At 46.5% G+C, this 21,881-nt stretch overlaps 1 protein-coding gene across 1 annotated transcript in view; it reads right to left on the bottom strand.

Annotated features, from left to right (window-relative positions):
* Positions 1 to 21,881, bottom strand: part of STX17 (syntaxin 17) — a 61,797-nt gene continuing 39,916 nt past the window's right edge. Inside the window, exons 4-8 of the mRNA XM_004710985.2 lie at positions 16,679 to 16,904; positions 8,776 to 8,897; positions 8,651 to 8,701; positions 1,556 to 1,642; positions 1 to 889 (exon numbers count right to left, since the gene is read on the bottom strand). Coding sequence (XP_004711042.1) covers positions 650 to 889; positions 1,556 to 1,642; positions 8,651 to 8,701; positions 8,776 to 8,897; positions 16,679 to 16,904 — 726 coding nt within the window. The 3' untranslated portion in view covers positions 1 to 649. The remainder of the gene's footprint in view (positions 890 to 1,555; positions 1,643 to 8,650; positions 8,702 to 8,775; positions 8,898 to 16,678; positions 16,905 to 21,881) is intronic.

The following is a 21,881-nucleotide window of genomic DNA, read 5'->3' as shown; positions in this document are numbered from 1 at the left end:
TAGATGTGCTGTGATTTTTATTTAAAGAGAGGCAGAAAGAAGGGTTTAGTGTTGCAGATATTTGGAGAAGTTGAGCCTCTCTCTGCATTTTCTTGCATTCTTCACATCCTTACCCAGACATTTGAGGGGTGCACCCAATGCAATAGGCTTGACCACTGGCTCCCATGTTCAAGTTCGCCTGTCCCCCTACCCTAGCTACATATGGACTACTCTATCTGCTAAGAAAGGTTCTTCAACTCCTGGTCTCCTTGCAAAGAGGTCGAAATCATCTCCTACAGATGTGTTTGGCCTTCAGGTGTCCAGTGATCTGGAAGAAACAATCAGGAGGAACCGCTTCTTCCATAACGCTGACTTTCCACCCACTCCAAGTCCTCATCAGAACGGTGGGCTCAGTTTAGATGTGTACCCGCAGAAAATACGCTTTGGCAATCTTGAAAAGTCACCTGACAGACAAGAGGGTGCCTCAGCCTCTCCATCTCCATGAACACCCGGTCAACGGCAAAGTCCACCCCTGGATCACAGATCAATCACTGACAGCCACTGTCCTGGTACACACCGCGTGGTTCCCAAGCAGCCCGAGTGTCTGTCAGAGCGCAGAGGCTGCCATCACCGTGAGGATGTGGGCGCCCAGCACACCGGAGTTGGGATTCTAACTGCATTTTTTGTCAGTTTGGCTGGGAAGGTCTGGACAGCTGGAAGTGAGCTGCTCCATCATTTTCTGCTTCTTTCTTTGTATCAATTTTCCACCTGTGAAGCCCAACACCCCGCCACCAAGTGCAGCTGCAATGCCTGCTACTTTGAAGCCTGCGAGGAGGCCGATCGGACCCCCCACCACGCCTCCGATGAGTGCACCTGCCACAGGCAGGGCTGCCAGCTTGTATTTTGCAGCCTGTAAAAAAAAAAAAAAAAAAATTCAATTTAGAAATTGAGTTGAGAATATCTTGCCTGGGGTGATGTGCACTTCCCTCTCCTGGCGGCTGGCAATGCCTCTAACTCCTGGCACACAGTTACCCTGAGAGACTGTGCTGAGAGGAGAAGGATTCCACAGGTACTGCAACTGCCCAGCTCTCTGCACTTACAGGGGAGAAAGGAGCTGCGGCCAGTGTACTTTGCTGGCCGGCTTCAAGTCTGCTGTGGCCGCAGGTTCCCCTCTACGCGTGGGTGTTACACAGAGGTAGGTGGTTCCGCGCTTGTCGGACCTGGGGTGACGTTCTGTGGACGAGAGAGGGGCCCTCTCCCCCAGGCGGCCCTGCCCCTGCACACCTTCGCCCATTTCTCCCGGAACTTTTGCAAATAGCCCCTGGCAGCACCGACTGCCTCAGGGTGGGGCCTGTTTATTCTCCTGAAAAAGCCTCCCCCCAACAGAAAGCATCTCCGAGTCGAACAGAACAGCCACCATTGATTTCCTGCACTACCTATGTGTCATTTCTTCCTTATTTCCTTAACTGCTGGTTCCCTTAACATTAAAGCGCGCGCGCGCGGATCAATCGGGCTAATACTGGAGGTTCTTGGGAGCTGGAGCACCATTGATTTATCAGCAGGGGCAGCATCTCACCTTCCCCAAGTTTTTGGTTCCCTCTTCCACGTTCACAGCAGCTCTGTTGACATGGTCTTCAATGCTGTCAATCTTCTCCTGCTGGGACTAGATGCAAAGGAATTATGAGTGGGCCTTCCTGCTGAGGAGCAGCAGTAAGCCAATACACACTACTTTAATTCCTGTAATCAGGGCCCGGGTACTGCAGCCTTCCAGTCTTAATAGTGGTTCATTAATCGCATCTGATAAACTAGCTTGAAAGTACAAATTCAGTTTGATGACAAAGGGGGGGGCACTTACTAATGAGGTAAAAAGGGTGCCACCTCTGTAGCAAAAAAGTATCTCACGTCGGACAGGTGGGTGAAGGGAGATATAAGATATGACAAAATAATAGTAATTTGTAAATTATTAAGGGTTCATGAGGGAGGGGACAGGGAGGGGGAAAATGAGGAGCTGACACCAAGGGCTCAAGCAGAAAGCAAATGCTTTGAAAATGATGATGGCAACAAATGGACAAACGTGCTTGGCACGAAGGATGGATGGATTGTGATAAGCGGTGTATGAGCCTCCAGTAAAATGATGAAAGAAAAAAAAAGCATCTCACGCTAAAATTCACACTCGCTCTCTCTCTCAGCAAATGAATCTAGTTTCTAGGAGAGAGGGGAAATTCCAAATAAGCATTTACACATCATCTTGAGTTTGATGGAAAACGCCAGAACAAAGAAAACTCTAACTGATCTTCATAATTGATTAGCTGAGAACAGGGACGTTTACCTGAGTAATAAAATGCCCTGGATCTACTAGATGCAAATGGTTATGCTCCCAAATCATGACACTTGTAGGACTAAGAATGCAACGTGGTTGGATCCACCGCGGGCTCTTTCCCGGGTGACAGGGAGCAGGGGGCCAATTCACTGTCCCACTTCATGTCTCACATTTTTACACTCCAAGACACTCAGCACCATGACAAGTTCAAATGTTTCCGATCACATGGATTCCGGAAGGCACCGACCTAGAGCGGCAGCCCTGCCCTGACACCAGAGTGCTGCGGGTCTGGCTCTCGGGACAGAGGGTTGTCCGGGCCAGCTTCCTCCCAATGTGCTACCCCCAGGCCAGCACTGGACCAGTGGTCACTGCACCGCTGCTCAGCCATGTCCAGCGACGGGCACTCACCCCCGCCCCCACCCCACAGCAGTAGCTTTGTGCAAATGTGTACACAGTACACAGACAGGCATATGCGCCCATTTTAAAGTGTAAAGTATGGTTAAACAAACAAAAAGAAAAACCGATTGCTCCAAAGTGAACTCCTACCCCCAGCACAGTGATGTTGTGACAAATGTGTAAAGCCACATGTCCACCATCACAGGAGCCCCGGTGACCCCGAGGTTAACGTGCTCGGCTACAGTTCAAACCTACCACTGCTGCTCCACAGAAGATGTGAGGTCTGTTTCCACAGGGGTCATGTCCTGACAATGGTCATGGGGTACGTGCGCGGCAGAGTTCTAGCCTGTCCCATAGGATCGCTGGGAGTGGTAATGGGTTTTGGTTTTTTATTTGGTAGCCACTATCACCTTCACTGCTAAAACAATTTTGGGGTAAGTTTTTCTTAATTCATAGAAAAAGATGAGAATTCTCTTATTCTGTTTCATTCGAATCCTTCCCCTTTTCCTTCTGGAGTAGGGAGCTCCACAGCAGCACCCCGATCACAGTAAGGTGGCAAAGTGGTGGCTGACAGCTGTCAATCTTCAGGGGGACAGCAAACGAGCCCCCCTCAGCGCTGACTACGCTCATGCCATGTCCACTCCCTCACTCTGCTCTTGCTCTCTGTGCCGGGATGAACCGCCCAGGAACAACGCGACCCAGTCCATGAAACCACAGTGCTGACGACAGTGACTGCTTGCTTGGGAGCCTCCGCACCTCGCTCTACCAACTGCCTCTTTTGGCTCCCAATTTGCTTACGTTCCTTTCATCGGCCTGAGCTCCCAGATTTGAGAGGCCCCACATTCTTCTCCTGACACTTTACACGTTGGCATCCCTACATGGTCTCTGTATCCCAGGAACAGTGAGTTGGACTGTCCATGTGGCTACATTGCCTTATTCTCAATGCATTGCGATGAATTATTTATGGCTCTTTTAGCCATAGTTCCTTTTTGTTATTTCTACGAAATGACTTTCCCCTGGTTGGTGTGGGTAAGACGCTGGGGGAAGATACCGATTGCATTCTGATTCAGCTGTGAGGCATTGCCTTCCTGCTGAGTATAAAGTGAGCCCTCTCAGAAGCAGGTGGTGGATCTCACTATCAGCAAGAGAGAAAAGCCAGGAAGTGGACGTGCCCTTCGGACCAGGAGATTCCTACTCAGAAAACCTCCTTGATCCAAGAAACAGCTTTGCTACCAGAGCACCGGCAGAGGAGCAGCAGCAGCGGAACCAGGAGTCAGGGCATTGAACTTCCCAGCCCACAGCAGAGAAAGCAGGAGGCATATCTGACCTGTCCCTTGTGGCAATCAGCCTTGAAAGCCAGGGGAGGTCGGATGTGCTCCCATGCAGTTTCTTTACTCACACTAGAATCTTGTCTAGAACCCCCTTTTAACAGAATACATTCTCAAAAGACCCTAAGAACATGCCTATAGTTTTCATTTTAAGGAACAATAAATTGGTTATCTTATCTGCCTGAAAAAGAGGGCCGAAGCTTCATGAATATTAAAGGAGCCCTTTAGCATCGTGGGTTATGAGTTGGGCTGCTTACCACAAGGTCAGTGGTTCAATCCTACCAGTTGCTGCTTGGGAGAAAGCAACGAGCCTTTTTGCTCCCATAAAGATTTAGACTCACCACTCTACCCGGGCAGTTCCACTTTGTCCTATAAGGCCACTATGAATTAGAATGGATTTGATGGCAGAGTTCATTTTTGTTTGCTTTTTAAAATGTGCAACGAAAGATTCTAAAGAGAGTGTTGTTCATGAAAGTAATACTTGCCAACCAGGGTGCAGTATGAGCAGATGAATTCAAAACGAATACAGTGTTTTCACCCTGAGTGCTTGCTGTGATTACTAACAGGCCCAGCATCCTCTAGACCAGTGGTTCTCAACCTTCCTAATGCTGTGGCCCTTTAATATAGTTCCTCATATTGGGGTGACCCCCCAAACATACCATTATTTTTGTTGCTACTTCATAACGGTAACTTTGCTACTGCTATGAATTGGGCGACTCCTGTGAAAGGGTCGTGACCCACAGATTGAGAACCGCTGCTCTATACCAAGCAATAGTAAAGCATTCAAGAACTACATCCCCAAACCCATTTACAGCACCGTAATAATGCTCTTTCTTGTGTGGGGCTATGTGTGGAGGGGTGGGGAAGTTTCCAGCTATGAGGTTATTGAAGATGATGTCACAACTCCAGAAATTTTCCTTTATTCCTGACTCTAAGTTCTAGCTAGCCCTCCATGCCAAGCTGTAGTCTTAGATCTTGGCCAATCTAGTCCACACTGGTTCTGAACTCCTGTGGTATGTAATCAATATGCCTTATCCATATGTGACCATACACTCAGGAGGGCCCAGAAGCAACCACATGATACAAGGGCAGGAATACAGATGAGGCTGACCTACAGCAGGCACTAAGCAGACCAGGTAAAAGCAGGCTATCAGCATTAGGATTCAGCAGGAATAAAGGGCTGAGGGAGTTTAGTCCTGAAGTGACTAACGGTAATGGTGGTGGCTTCAGTGGAATTCTAAATCCAGAACCAAATTGGAAATCAGATAAGGGAGGCACCGAAGGAGGAGTACGGTTGGGGCCAGAAAGGAAGGGGATTTGAAATCACAGACACAGTCTCATACAGCCTTTCCATCCATTTTAAGAAGCTCAACGTTGTCAAAGAACATCCTGAGGTCACACAGATCAAATGGAGAAATCTCATTCCTTTACAACCCAATTGATGGATCCAGAGTAAAAATGGATGACAAAAGGAAATAAGGCATAAGGTAGATCACAAAACCAGACCACAGCCAGAGTGACATATTGTTGAATTGCTGGTCTGGCGTTTTAAAAAGTCTCCCTGATAAGAAATAGAGTTGGAAGGGGGATGGCACCTGAGCAATAAAGGCGAAAGGCAAACAGTGGTGCACAGACGGCATTCATTTAGCACCCATCAGACCACATTTCGATGGCTTAAGAAACTTACAGGATTTTATGCTGTTTTCTCATCTTCGCCGAGCTTAGCACAGTGCTACCTACTGTTGGACATGATCCATGAGATCCATCGCTCAGTTTCAAGAGATGAGCATGTCCACGTGGCGCGGAGGAAGAGGATGTGGTCACTCTGGTTATGTTCCCAAGACGTTCTCTGCCCAAATGGAGCATCTGCGGCTCTTTGGACTGTGGTCATGAGAACTCAGTCCCTCAGAAGAATCATTGAGGGTTTTCGCATTTGAGCTTTTGCCTAAGAGAACTCTGTCTCATGTCCTTCTCAGATGATTATCAATAGGACATCTGTACAGTGCTGCGGCTATCATCGGCATGTTCCTGCACAGACCTGCCTTCGGTTAGAGCTAAGAGCTGCGTAGGTAGCCCAACTGAATATAAGAGTATCATTGTTCAACGGTCTCAGGTTCTTAATTTCCCTTTAATATGTGTCCCCAAATTGGGGGAAAAGTGTATTTGTCTTAGATTTATGGAAAGACCTCTATATGTGTTTAGTTTGGTTTCTAAATTAACTTTATAATTTACAAATGGGTACATTAAAACATACATTTTAAGTATACAGATAGATTACTTTTGATAAATATGTTTGTGTAGCCATACATTAACCATACATGTATGGATTTTATCAATTATATTAAAGATCATTAGTTTCAATAACTGAATAAATCAATTTTAAAAACACAAATGCGTTAGGATCCTTGTATGGATTGCCTTCTGTATGCACATATAATGGCATGTAGAAAAGCTGGAATCTGGGGCGGACAGACAGCTAGCCAAGAAGGAAAACGCCAATATTTCCCACTAACCACCGAAGGGAAGAATGTGGTGAGATTGCACGGTCAGAGGCTGCAAACTCGCAGGACACGGAAAAACAAGGCCGGCCCCCGAGGTCTGGCTCTCGGGCTCCACTGGGAATGAACAGGGCGGGCCCATCTCCACAGCCCATGCTTCCTTCTACTCCTGGCTCTGAGGCTCAGAAAAGGAAATGCCCCCAACAACAGTGCACTCAGACTTAGGACGTCATTTGAAGGGGATCGACAGACTAGCGTGTGGGCAGAGTCTTGGGTCTGGGAGGCTCCTGAGAGAGAAGACGCCCAGCGGTGAGGGCCTGTGAAGAAGGGTGACGCTGGCTCAACACCGTGAAAAGGACAGAACCTGCTCAAGCGCTGGCTCGGACGACAAAAGGGCCCGAGGGACGTTTTCGAGAAGTGTTGACTACACCTAGGTAAGAGTCTCGAAGAATTAGAAGCTTCACGTGAAATGGGAAGTAGCCCTGCACCGTCATAGTTCACCAAGAGGCTAGAGAGCCATCTATTTGGGAAGTTGGGGTCAGAGGGGAGAGATTACCTAATCTCTCACGGGCTTGACAAATCCTACTCTCAGGGACCTTCTTATCATTTAAAGTCAGTGTTCAAGGAAATGAGAGCGCAGAGATGAACAACCCTAAAAACAAAACCAGAAGCCTGGACAAAAGTCTAGGCTCTCTCGCATACATGCATACATACATACATATACATACATACATACATACATACATACATACATGTTACCGTCCCAGAATTTCCAGGAAGGGAAAATGCATCGAGGGGAAAAACCCCCTCTACATTGTGGTCTCTAAGCCTGCTAACAGTATCACTGGTTAGCTCAGTATGCAGAAAAAAAGCCTTCTTTCTGACTCTTCCACCTTCCCCAGGTGACCCATTTCAACTCAGTCTTCCCCACAGTGCCCACAACTGTTCTACACCTTCCCACTTGCACCATCATTGCTCTACATTAAACTCCTGAATTTCATTCTTAACTCGTTTGTCCTTCTGTCTGTAGCCCTCCACTCCCGCAGTCAGAATCCATCGGCTAACAGGGATGGCTCCGACGAGATGCTGGGCACGCCCTGGACTGCTAAACGCGAGGGCGGTATATCAGACCCACCAGCCACTCTGTGGGGGAAAGATAAGACCATCTGCTCCCAGAACGATTTACAACCTTAGGAACCCTCGAAGGCACTGGTTCTCAGCCTTCCTGATGCAGTGGCCCTTTCATACAGTTCCTCGTGTTGTGGGAACCCCCCCAACTATAACGTTATTTTTGTTGCTACTTCATCACTGTCATTTTGCTACTGTTATGAATCAGGCGACTCCTGTGAAAGGGTCGTTCAACCCCCCCCAAAGGGGTCTCGACCCACAAGTTGAGAACCACTGCACTAGAGGGTCGCTATGGGTCAGAATCCGCTCCATGGAGGGTGAGCTGCTCAAAAATCTACGTTGGTTCCCTGATACTTACAAAACACACCAACTTCTTTACCATGGCTTTCAGGGGCAGCCCAGGCTGCCCCCCTCTTTGCTCGCCCACGGCCCTCAGGCCCCGCTTACACTGGAGTGCTAGCATGCCTGAACAGGCCGTATGCTTCTCTGCTCCCTGTCTTGGTACATTGCTCTAAAATGTACCCCTCACCACCCACACCACCTACAGCCACTGTACTCACTGTGGAGGCTCACACTGTGCTAACTACCCATGTGACTCCAATAGTTCACCTGACAACCCCTGGTTCCTGCCCTGGTATGTCAGGGCTTCCTGGGAGTTCATAGTCCTTCCCTTTGCAGTTTAGGGTTTGCATCTAACAATCATGCTTGTAATGACCGTTGTTGAGGTCCAAGCCTGTGTCCCCCCAAGCTTCCTGGAAGGCAGAGAGTAGGCTTCATTCCTATCCCCTCCCACTTCATCAGCCCCTCAAAGCCACACATCTCACACAGGGCCCCGAATCACCCCACAGACGCTCAGCATGCTTATTGGATTGATCTAGAATGCATTTGTGGCTCAACGGTAGTCTTTGAAAATAACTTTTAGTTCAAACCCAAATAAGAGCCCAGTGATGAATAAAAATACTCTCTTCCTACGTCTCCCAACTCCTCGCCCCCATACTCACATTCACCAGTAGGGAGAATCCAGTGACCAGTTGGCTCAGTTGAACCAAGTCCTTGAAGAGAGAGAGAAAGGGAATTACTGACGTTGATGCCTCGCAGCCACCAAGAGGAGTCATTTGTAACATACCGCTTCCAAGGTTTCCCACGACTCAGCGGCATTTTGATCTCGAGGAATTTCAGGCAGTGCGCACGTCTGAGTCAGACTCTGAGGGGGAGCCTCTGCGGCAGCCTCCGCGCTGTGGAGTGTTCCTGGAGGCACACAGCCGTGTGGGGAGTGGATTTGCTTTGTTAGACAGCAGAGAGCACAAATTGACTCCATGAAACAATGTCCATGCAAAAGGCTTATTAACAGAATGCAGGCTGCAAGTGAATTGATTATTCTGTAAAAACAGAACTACGCTTGTTGCCCAGGTATGCCACAGATATTTTTAAAACTACTGTACGAAGTCATCTTAAAAGATGGCCACGAATGCTACCGAATCTGAATAGTCAGGGTTGCGTGTAGAAGCAGCAGCAGAGGGAGAAATATCCAATTTTAGCTAATGTTCCAGGAGGAGACATCCAATAAACATAGGTTTAACACTTTTCATTGATAAAACCTTAATCTGTAGATTCTTGTAGATCCTTGGATCTACATGTGACCTCCTCCCTGGGGGACGGACAACCGAAAAGTGGGTGAAGGGAGATATCGGACAGGGCAAGATATGACAAAATAATAATTTATAAATTATCAGGGGTTCATGAGGGAAGGGGCAGTGGGGAGGGAGGGGAAAAATGAGGAGCTGATGCCAGGGACTTAAGTGGAGAGCAAATGTTTTTAGAATGATGAGGGAAAGGAATGTACAAATGTGCTTTACACAATTGATGTATGTATGGATTGTGATAAGAGTTGTATGAGCCACTAATAAAATGATAAAAAACCAAAACAAACAAAACCCCCCACATATAGTGACTTAAAGAAAAAGAAACTTAATCTGTTCTCTATTAGATTCACAAGATGTTGAAAGTGGGGAGGTGATGTCTTTTGATCAATACAATTCAGTCATACTAGTGACCCCCCAAAAAAGTGTCCCCAAATGAACTTATGCATCATCTTGTTCATATTGTCACCCTTCTTGTTCTTAGATCCATTCTTCTGGCCCATGTCTCCATTGCTTCTTCTTCTTCTTTTCTGAATTTAAAACATCAACAAGCAACTAGGATGATTTCTTCAATACACACGATGACGACGACCTTATATGCCAAATTCCACTTTCAAGCCTTCCTCGTTTCTTTGTCGTGGCTTTCCTAGTCTTTCATTCATTCAACTGATAGTGGATGTACATAAATGAGCCAACCAGATGCCGAGGATCTAATGGTAACCCATAAAACCAGTTCAATGAGGCACCAGAGCATAGAGTTTGTCAGAAAGACTTGGATTAGAACTGCGGCTTGGCTATTTACTGCTCTCTGATTTGGGTACTTAATATCTTTCACCTAATTTTTTCTCATTTAAAGGGCACACTAATATTTACTGCATCGAGTTTTTGAGAGGTTACAGTGAAATAATGCATGGAAAGCACTTTGTATAGTACCTGGCAGACATATTCAGCACAAGTACTCAACAGTTAACTATAGCTGCTTCTATTATAAATAGGCACCTCACTGCAAAATGTGCGATAGAGACATGTTTAAAGTTCCGTAGAGTCTGATGAGAATTATAACATGGGTAGTATGGGGTGCTATTTGAGTACAGAAGAGAGAGATTGGACCTAGGTTTGTGGAGGCAGAGCAGCCCGGTAAGCACGTGAAGCCGAAGCCTGAGGCTGAGCAGAAATGAGGCAGAGGAGCTAGGGCGGGCGTGGGGAGCAGCACAGTATGCAGGCCGCACCGTGTCGCGGGCCTGGGAACGCAGAGAAGTTCCGCAGAGCTGAAGCACGGACCAGGACACGGAAACACCCGCAGGCTGAGGCTGGCAATCTACCCTGAGATGAATCGTGCTGTTGGAACCGAAGTGTTTCCATAGATACACATGGAACTGGTAAAAGTTGCTGAAGACGACGGGGAAGACTATCGTTTGGTGAGGAACAAAGACATACTCTGGGTGCTACGAGCAGATCTTCGATTCAGGAAAGCAACCCGCTGCGCTATGAAGATGGGCAAGGACGGAGGGAGCTGAAGGGGAGACCCTTCGAGAGGGAGAAGGCAGTTGGGAGGCTTGGCCACATCTCCGGATGGGAACAAGAGCCTGAAAGATCCCCTTTCCTTCCAGCTCAACACTCCAATCACAGTAACAATTTTGACGCACTCACTAGGCGTGGTGTGAGGTACCAGGGCTGGACAAACAGTATTTGTCCTTGAGACACAGAGATGCTAGCAGGGTGATCTCTATCCAAAGACAACGCCAGGAGGGCACACTGATAGCTAGAGAGACCAGTTATAATATTTGTGTGGCTGTTACAAGGTGGGGGTGGCACCTGGCCGTGTGTGGTGTGATGGTGCAGGATAGGGGAAGACTCGGCACAAGGAGCGCTCTAAGCAGGCAGTGAAGAGAGAGCTATGCTCTAAGCGGAGAGACCGACATGAGCCCAGGACCTCAGGGCAGGTGAACGTGGAAACCAGTTAAAGCAGGTGGTGCTGCCACAGCGTACAGGAAAGACAAGAGTTATCAAAGTCAGACAGGACCGTTGGCCCCGGGGGCCGTAAGCCAGTTAAAAGCCCGTGGACTCTACCTGGCGGACAGTGGGGAGCTGCTGAGAAAGCACCTACATGATGACCTGTGACATTCCTCTCCTCCTAAAAGTCCGTCCGTCCGTATCATCCCGAGCTCTCTTCTCCCGACTCTGTTTTCGTCCAGCCTGCAGGTGAGCGGTCTTCTGTAAAACTGCCTAACTGTCTTACCTCCATAGTTTATGGAAGTGCTTTGGAAGGGCAAGAGAGTCCATTGTTAACCGAGAAGAATTTGTTGCCTTATCAAAACTGACAGTGTTCTTTAGATTTTACTTCTTAATTTATCAGAATAGATTTCATTTTCTTAGAGGGGCAGCAAAATCACCAGCTCTAACGTAAGTCCCAGGGGCAACATGACGGCAAGCATTCCATAGTTCCGAAGCTCTGAATGCTCGTCAGTGGACTGCCACGTGCTCTCAGCCGTCACAGACAGACACCCCGTTTTCCCTTCCACCGGGGAAGTCAATGACTCGGACCTTTCCGGCGTCTGTGGCAATGTGTGTGCCACCATCACGTGAGGACTTCACCGCCGTCACTGACCAAGTGCAAGGCAGAGCTCTATGACCACCGTGTCTCCGCTAAGCCCTGGGCGGTTCGAAGAGGGCGGATCAGCACGAAGCAGGCCGAGTTACACAGCAACACGGAGCGAGCTGACCGTGTGTATGCACGTTCTTCCTTTAGAAACAACGGGATGGGAAATGCTTGACATTTTAACCAACATGAAAGATTGCCGTCAGTCAAAAATCAGAGACGCTTGTCATTTACGTCTCACTGGAAACCACATGCGTGTGCATTCTCGTCCAGAGGCTGAGAACAAAGAAGTCTGTTCTCGTCCATGGACAAGCTGGTGCGAGCTCCCACTCCAGTCAACGCCAGGCGTGACCGGTCATTACAACAGGGGCCCTTCCGCGCCTACGGCTCCCTAAGACGACACCTGCTTGCTGGAAACCAGCCCTCCGCGGCTGCCCTTTCACTGCACCCAGACGCACTTCGCTTTGGTGGAGGGACTCCTGAGACCGATGACAGCTGCAGGAGCGCAGGCTGGGGACGCTGAGCTGGTCCCTAGAAGCTACACTTGCCACTGTCCTGCCTAACTTGCCGACTTCAGAGCCCCAGCCCCAGGCAAGTGCCACTTTTCAAATTCCAGACTTTCTCTTAAGACCTCACTGGTGGCTACAAATTCCAGAGACCATGAGGATATCTTTAGTTCAAATGAGGAATAAGTTTAGTAACGTGGGCAGCAGGCTTTCCCCCTCTCTTTTCTGTAGAGCCAAATAGCCTCTTTCTTTCTCCGTACTTCAAGAGGAGAAATGATTCTACCAAGAATTACATGTAAGCCATTTCCGGTAACTTTATTACACCAGGAAAAGTTTCATTGTAAATCTAAGCTAACGTAGGAGACTTCCTTGAATTTTTCATGTTCTGATAGCTTTTCAAAAAATACTGAAACTCATTTACTGATCATCTACATACGTCTATCAAAATAAAATGCCTTCTAAGCCCTGGTGTAACTAGCTGAAAAGGAAGCGTTCAGAGAAAACGAAGACCAACAGGGAATATGTCTTCTGAATAAGAGAGTACAGAAACCATCTACATGTTTCAGAAAACCGTTCTGTACGCATCTATACCTGTGATAAAATCTAATATTGCATCAAATTCAATATGCTGGCCCCAAGTTCCCAGCAGTTTTAAGACTGGATTCTTTTCTTTTGTGAATATTTGTTTAAAATGTAATAAGATTCTGTTCCGATTGCGCTGGCGCAGAGTGCGCACCGGGTGGGGCGTGGAGAAAGACAAAGACGGAGAAAGGTACGGCTGCACCTCTCTAAATACAAATCTCCTAAGGGCTCGTCCCTCCTCGCGCTGGGAAGCGATGGGCGAGAATTGAAACCAGAACCCCCAAGGCTGCAGGGAGCTTCTCAGATGAAGCCAGACTGGCCGAGAAGATTCGCTCTAGCAATTCTCAGATTCGGGACAAAAGACACGGCATCACTGTTGCCTTCTCAACTTAATAAGCTGTTTGCGTTCTCCAGGAACGCAAGCCCTCCTCTTCTCCTCGTCATTGCTATGTGCAAATGAAAAACTCCTTGTGTGAGTTTGGTCTTACTCTGGGAATCATGACCGCAGAGCTCCTGAATCTTCTGTGATGTTCCCAACCAATTTCCGCAGCATTGGATGGACTTTTGAAGAGAAAGTCTTGTAAGGCCCGGGACAGGCCGGCACTGCTACAGTGAGCCTCTGAAGCAAGAATGGGGAAAAGCCAGAGAGCAACGAGGAGCTGGCAGGTCGAAGACTAACCACACTGGGGTCCACATCGACCCCACTACCAAAGCATTATAGACTTGAGTCATTTCTGTTTATGACGCGCCTCAATTCTTTGTTAATAATATTTCTGGGTTTCACGCAGCCTCGTAGAAATTCTGCCACTCCAGCACCTGGTGAGGCAGTTCACGGAGCGGCTCCCTGTTGGCAGTGGACGCAGAGGCAACGCACAATCTGAGCAGCAGACCATGCAGCACCTGAAACTCCCTCCGCACACTGTCGACGGGATAGGATGATCCCAATCAATTAGGACTCGTGTCGAAGGTCGAATTTTGGTTTTCTCCAGTGACACGGGACCAGGTCTTTCGCTCAGTGTTCTACAAATGGAAGAGATCGGCCGGGCAGCTCGAGCTGCAAGGTGACTTCCATCTCTTCTCCTTCGGGCTCTGGCTCAGCGCCGGTCCTTTCCGTTTTCTCTCGACACATTGCTTCCTCAAATTCTGCCCTGGTTTTTGGTGTTTTTTTTAAATGCCAGTCAGCTTCCTACAGGGAAGTTAATTGCTGGCAAACTGGCTAAACTGTTTTTTAAAAATAATTGCCCAATTTCTCTGATGATATATAAACCCAAGATTGTTGAGCCCAAACAGTTCTACTGGTGGAAATATAAACAATGTAATAATAAGATGCAAATTGAAGCATCTTATTATTCCATTACTATCATATCATGAAGAATCTCTCGGATAGACTTCCACATTTGTGTTTGCTAGGGAATTGTGGGTGATGGAGAATTCAAAGCTCAGTAGCAACGGAGATTGAGGCCAGTCTCTCTTTCCAGAAATTCACCTTATGGTCACCGTTACTGCCGCTCTCACCACTGTTACAGTGTCTGGGTGGGAGAGAGGTCCCTTCGTCACAGGAACTGAAAGCCAGTTTCTTTGCACGTGCATATCAAGGGCAGTTTCCCTCAAGGGTCAGAACAGCGAGTCGTGTCATCAGTAAGTGAGGACTCACCACAGATGAACAGAATAATGAAAACCCTCACTACAAACCAAAACAGCGTCTCCCCATCTCATAGCCACGTGTTAAGTGCTCTTATCTCCTCCCCCAAATGTGTTAGCTCCCAGTGATCCACACAGGGGAGGGACTGCAGCACATCTCACAGCACGAAATTGCCCCTCAACAATGATTGCCTTATGTCTAGGAGACATTTATTGACGGTCTGCTCGGACACAGGGGCTGCGGCAATGGCCTCACCAGGGTGGCAATCAGGAGCCCAGGGCAGGCACTTCTTCAGTCTGTTATGCCCAGAGTCGCTGAGAGTCAGAGCAACAACAACATGCACCTGGAGACCAAGGATGCAGGAATGCAGGCTGAGTTAGCAGCTCTGCACCATGGCCTGCATGCTTCTGAGGCTACCTTTTTGACGTCACTGTTGAGTGCTGGGCAACTAGCCCTGGAAACACACAATAAGAATGATCTGCCTTTGGAGGCAGAAGGCGGCACAGGGCTTCTTGGGCAAGCGGACACAGGAAACTCGGCAGGTGTGGTGTCCCTCAGACTCGGTTCTAATTGGTACTTTATTTATACTCTGGGATTTAAGACAATTTAGAAGGCTGCATAAAATGTATTAGTTAAAAACGAAAGAGAAACACTAACAGAAAAAGGGGAAATGAGAATATCAATTACAACATAAGGTCAGAATAGTTTTAAAAAAATGGCTTGTAGTGGGTTAAAAAAAATGTTGGCTTTAAGCATTGTAGTAGACAATGCAATTAGGAAAGCCTGATAAGTTGTGCCATTCAATACTCCTGAGACAAACAGAGCCACAGCTCAGAAATGCCACAGTGGTTTTCCTTAGAAAGATGCTACTACACACAGTATACCCACAGTATCTCTTATACTTTTAGGAGAACACAATGGCAAGTTTCACAGGACACTGACAGCAGGACCCTGAATGCAGCCTGTTGATGTCAGTTACTAGGATCCCAGTATCTACCAGCCGCTGAGCAACCAGAACGCCTGGGAAAGAAGCATGCCCCTAGACACAGAACAGTTGAGTAAGGAGTTGTCTTCAGACAAGAATGAAATCCTCCTTAAGAAATCATGTTACATTTCTTTGTATTGCAAACGCAAATAGGTACTTGAGGTCCTGAAGTTCCACTTTATGCAGTATAGTCATCTATTCTGCAAATTTTCTAAGAGGGAATTTCTAGACACATGTAGTACAAGTCCACAGATTCAGCCAATTGGAATTGCAATAGCACCTGATCCCTAGAGTCCAACAGATAATCTGTGCTCTCTCTACCCAGAGGACGAGCTACAATTGATTGTAGTACTCCAGTGTTTCTGTCCCAAAGGCCAGTCCACTTCACAGGGCCTGTGGTCTTAAAAGCTTGCAGGCAGTCCTCCAAGGTCCAATTGTTCTCTAGTTGCCTGGATCCACAGAGGAAGGAGGAGAATCAGGATTATGAGGAAGAAGTGGAATGGATGGCTAACTGCCTCCTTTGCCATGAGACCAGAAGAACTGGGTGGCGCCCAGCTATATTACAGAATGTTTTGACCAAGGATCCTACCTAAGAATCCTGACCCGAAGGGAGAAAACACAGAACAAAACTTCAATTTTCCATGGAGCCAGACTTTCTGGAGCCACAGAGCCTGGCTCTATACACCCCTGAAATGATTCCCTGAGATCATCTTCAAATCGTAAATCAAAATGATCCACTGAAAACTACTTAAAACCAAGCAGTGGTTTAGCTTAACTCGTAAAGAATGTCTGCCTTGAGCACTGTGCCTTTTAAGGACAATCTCTATGGGATCCAATCAGTAGCACCAACTGGAAAGATTAGCACCTTGAAGCACAGAGAATTTAGGCGCAGGGGAACAATTTAGGAAAGGGGGTGAGAATGATTACATAACTTAAGCAATGTGATCAGTGTTATTGAAGACAAACATGCAGGCATTGTGAATTGGTCTAGATTCTGTTGTGTATCCTCCCAAAAGCCATGACAAAAATCAAGTGAAAGAAATCAAGTAGGAGTCAGACTTGGTATAATACATACCTCCCACAGTCATGGATCTGGTCAAAGAAGGCTGCAACAAAGCGTCTTCACTGTTGAATTGCTTCTTAAGGTTTTCGACAGATTCCAAATGGAGCTGGAGAAATTCCACGATGGCTGCCGATGCTTCTTCTTTGACGGGATTGATCAATCTCTTCAGAAGTATTAGGTCGTCCTTTCGGACTTTCAAACAAAGTGTCTCCATTTCTCGGATATTGGAGCGGAGTTGCTTAAAAAAAAAAAAGTTTAATGCCCTCATCTCTCAGTATACAGGTCTTTCTTTTCAGAGGCAATTTGTGATACTGATTGTAAAGGGAAATGTTTACAAATGTTTGCTACAATAAAAGGTGCCGTAAAATGCTTTTCTATTTTCATGTTTGTTGCCAAACCTCACTTTCTTTAGAACTCACACCCTTATACCTTGAATACAGTTTCCCTCAGGAAATGCAATTATTATGAGGGTAACAAACACTCTCTATAATAAATGAAGTATTACGGAAAATAGGAAGGAAAATGTCAACAGGTCCCCACTTTAAAATCCCATCTTCTCTCTTCACCCGATTCTTCACACACTGCTCACTGCTTTAACACAGGCTGACTTCCCTGCTTTCCACAAAACAGGAGACTGTTATGTACAGCAATCTACACTGTGTCACGTATCCCAATTAATTTAGCAAGAGCATCACGGGCTCCCTCCGAGTCAAAACACCCACCACCAAACCTGCTGCCACTGAGGCAGCTCCGACTCACAGCCAGGCTATAAATCTTTATAGGACCTGCGAAGCGATCAGAGGGTTTGAACTGCCAACCTGTGGTTAGCAAGCCAGCGCTGACCGGACAGTGCCACTAGGCTCCTTCTCCTAGTCAATAGTTGCATTCCATAGTATTGCATTCAACAATAGTCCATAGTATGGATGGAGCATCATTCATTCAATCACTCTTCCAGGGAGCAACAATCATTCATGTTATTTCCAGTTCTTAATGATTACAAATTATGAAATAAACACCCTTACATTTTATATATATATATATATATATATATTCAGCAGGAATGCCGAGACCCGGATGTGGGAAGGAGTACACAGTCCAAGGATATATGCGTTTTTAAATTTCAGTAGCTAGTATCAGATCTTTCCTCCCTCCCCCGCAGGGAATGGGAGGAGGAGAGCCTTGGCCCGGAGTGGAATCTCCTTGTCACTTTACTCAGCACGCCCCTTATGCATGAAGCTGCTGGGTTTTTATCAAATGCTTTTCCTTTCTTTCTTTCTTTTTTTTTTTTTAAAAAAAACCCAAAACCAAAACCTATTGGCATAACAATCATTTTCCTTTAATTTGTTGACATAATGAATTATGTGCAGGTTTCATTGTATTGAGACAGTTGTATATGCCTGGGATAACTCTTCCTGATCAACATATAATTAAAAAAAAAAACTCCACTGCTGGATTTGATTTTTGCTAGGTTTTTATTTATAATTTTAACATGTGCATGTGTGTGAGCCAATACAACTTTGCTAGGTCTAACTTCACTCTATCAGGCTTCATAACGTGAACTGGAGAGCTCCCATTTTTGTTGATAGTCCATAATTTGAAAAACCAACTATTCTTTGAAGATTAAATAGAACAAACTTGCAAAAATGATCTGGGCATGGTGGTACTTCCCACCCCCCTCTAATTACAGATCTCTATTCATATAATATTGTTAAGCACTTTCCCCTGAAATGCTTTTGTAGATATGAATGCAAAATCCCAGAGAAGTGAGTTTGAGCCCAGGGTTCACAACTGCTGTGGAAGCATTTGCAGAGCATGTGTGTTTGACGGCCTCACAGTGCTAAGGGTGAACACGGTGTGCTGGGGCTGGGATCCTAAAAACCTTGAGTAGTGCGCCCATGAAACAGACCTGCCCGGGCACACTTCCTGTCTTGCTGGTGGCCCTGAAATTGTCATGAAATAGTGTAATGATGAACCAGGAAACTCAGTGTCCTACGGGGCTTCGATGCTGCAAGTGCAAACCATCTCTGAAAGGAGAAAACCTCATCTCTGGCGTCAAATGAGTTGTATAAACAGTTTTCAAACAGACTGCCCAGCACTTAACCAAGGCTAATCAAGCACACGAGGACAGGGCCAACCTGGAGCAGGAACAGCAAACACAACAGGTGGCAGAGACAGGTCCAAAGGGACACCTGACGGGGAGTCCTGAGCACATCCGATAAAACACGCGGGGCCGGGGCAGTTCAGAGTAGTCACCAAGCCCGGGGCCTAATGACATTCCAGGGCAATGATCTTAATCAAGTTCAGGGGGAAGAAAGTTGCATGATGGCCCAACCGAAGTGCCATGATGAGAGGAGTTAAATTTTTTTAAAGATGCGTACTTTCTAAAAAGTGAGATTCTGACAACCGAAGAACAAGTTGGTTTGGTAAGAAAGAAGGGGACAAGTAAGAACCCAATATGGTTGTGTAAGGTGTGTCATGATAAGCGCACAATTTTAAGCAACTTAAAAAAAAAGAAAAGAAAAAAGGCATGTGACACTGGATGATACAGAAGAGTGTGGTGACACAAAGGGAAGCATGTAAAAAAGCAAGAGCCCAGAATGCGCGGAGGCTGGTGAAATGTTAAGAACAATAAAAAAGGTTTCAAAACAAAATTCATGTCGAGTACAAAGAACAAGCAAGAAGGCTTGGGCCGACTGCTTGGGGCAGATGGTATAATGTTAACAGACGATGCCGAGCAAGCAGAACTGCTTAACTCCTCTCTTGATTCTGTAAAGTTATTAAGGAGAACTATTAAACATAGAAAGAGACAAAAGAAACGTGCCCACAGTGAATTTGAAATGCAGCTCACTTTAAGGCCCTAGCTGTACAGCGTCATGCAGGAGGTACGAGTTGGCCTGTCCTGGAAGGGAAGGCCAGGAAACAGACGTTCTGCACAGAAGCAAAGACTGGGAACAGTCAAGCGAGGAAACGTACCAGCCTTCTAGAGACACGTCACCCATTGCTGAACATCGTTTGTTTTCCACGTTTTCACATCTGTGAGATGTGCATGCATCTTCAACCAGGTGTGATAAAAAAGTGTTGTGTCGTAGTTAATTAGCAGCACTTTTTCTGCCTTGAGGGAGCACACAGTAATGGCGTGTGTTAAAATGGACAGTGTCTTAGCTCTGTAGATTTAATTGCTTAATTACCCTGACTTTGTCTAATACTCAGGCCATTCTGCACTAAGGATTAAAGATCCTCCAGGGCACAGGAAAGGATTCTAAGTCCGAATAATCTGCCCATGAATATTTCAAACACAAAACGTAGGTTACATTGTCCCCGAAGCACACAATAACAGACCATACGCAGCCTGGGGTCTCATCACGTTGGAATCTCCTCCCCCAGCTTTACTTCCCTTCTCTGCTTGGCCTTGAATCTCCTCCCAGCCATTTCTTTTTTCCCCCTAACTTGCGTTTACTATCTTTGCTTCCCTACGATCCTCATTTCTATTGCTTTTCCTGTTTAAATTCTTAAAGATAAATAAAAGCAGAGAGCCCATTGTTCTTTGTTTCTCCACATAAACTCCTAGAAGACATTTGACTTCCATATGTTCCATGAAAAGAACAAAAACTAAGCTCACTGAGTTGATTGCCTCACGGCAAGCAGCCCGAAAGGAGAGAGAACTGCCCCTCTGGGTTTCCGAGTCTTTAAAACCATTACGGGAGGGCAGGCAGCCTCGTCGTTCTCCTCGGGGGCCACCAGTGGGTTTGAACCGCCGAGCTCAATGAAGTTCACAGCTCAATGTGTAGCCCACGCCACCAGGGGTCTGACAGCAGAGACCTCCAAAGGAATCAGAATATCTACAGTGAGATTCAGAAGTGTGTGTTCCCAACAATCTCCGCAAGCCAGAGAGGAGGCTGGGTGGTACAGGGTCCTTTAAACTCACTTAATGTCCTCAAGTAGATGGTTATAAAAGAAACATTCCTAAGTCTTTCGATTAGTTTCAGAATTTCACAAAACTCTGCCAAAGATCCTTTAAAAAAATCATAAAATCCTTCTTAAGGCTAATGTTTTCATATCCCAAAGAAAAAAAGTTAAGTCTGTATCTGTATTGCAGTTTCTAAAAATAATAGCCAATGTCATGAAACCATTTGAATAGAAATTCACATTTCTATCGGAATGGGAACCGAATATACTGTTTAAGCTTTCGCCAAAACACAATGCAATATTATTTTTTTAATGATAATAATAAAAAAACCCAAAATACTCGATGCACTTCCACGTTAGTCCAAGGCAAGCAGCATGTTCAGAGCAGAGTCGGGGAGCAGCAGGGCGGAGCGCTGCTCGGTGAGGGAGCCCTCCAGTGGGCGTGCAGAGAGCTGACCAGAGCATTTGTGTCAGCAATTATCCAAGCTGGGGAAGAGCCGTCAGAAAAGATCCGAGGACCCGTTCCAGCCCGCCTGCAGAGCTAGGAACAGCGCCTGCTCCCAGAAGTTAAACCAGAAAAATTATTAATTCATGTGACACAGGGTACAGCGCTCAGAAAAGCTTTGCCTCAATAGTGAGGAATAATTAGACTCAGACAGAGCACGGCTCCAGTCACACCAATAAAGCATAAAAGTAAGGCTCAAGAGTATGAAACTATTTGCAAGTAATTTCGTGACATTCTAGAATGAGTCTCAAGAAGAATTGAACTCACTGCCATCAAGTCAGTTCCGACTCACAGTGCCCCCTGTGGGAGAGAGTAGAACTGCCCCTGTGAGTTTCAAGATCCTAAATCTCTATAGGAGTAGAAAGCCTCCACTTTCTCTTTCAGAGAGGTTGATTTTGAACGGGTAACCCTCTAGTCAATAACCCACTATGCCACCAGAGCTCCTTACGGAGTTTATAGGAACATAAACTACCCACCAGCCAACAAGGCAAAGGTCACCCACGCACAAAGACGGCCACGCATGCAAAGAAACAGGAAAACATGCTTCATAACAGGGAGAATAATCGGTTAGAATGAACATAGATATTACAATTAGCAGAGATAAATACTTCTTCTTTCAAAAAGTAGATACATGCTCAAATGATGGCACTGAATCTGCAGCTTCGGGAGAAGGATATATCTGACCAGAGCACACAGGAACAGATGACGGGGGAGCAGTAGAGACTGGAGCACATCCTGACCCACTAGGCCAAACAGAGCAGCCAGTCCACAGAGAGGACCACATGGCCAACCCCACTATGAGAC

This window comes from Echinops telfairi, unplaced genomic scaffold, assembly GCF_000313985.2.
Source record: "Echinops telfairi isolate 266 unplaced genomic scaffold, ASM31398v2 ScPeMD7_7410;HRSCAF=8448, whole genome shotgun sequence".
In the NCBI taxonomy this organism is placed as follows: Eukaryota; Metazoa; Chordata; class Mammalia; order Afrosoricida; family Tenrecidae; genus Echinops; species Echinops telfairi.
Note: the sequence above shows the minus strand (reverse complement) of the source record. Positions and strands in the feature narration are given on the sequence as shown.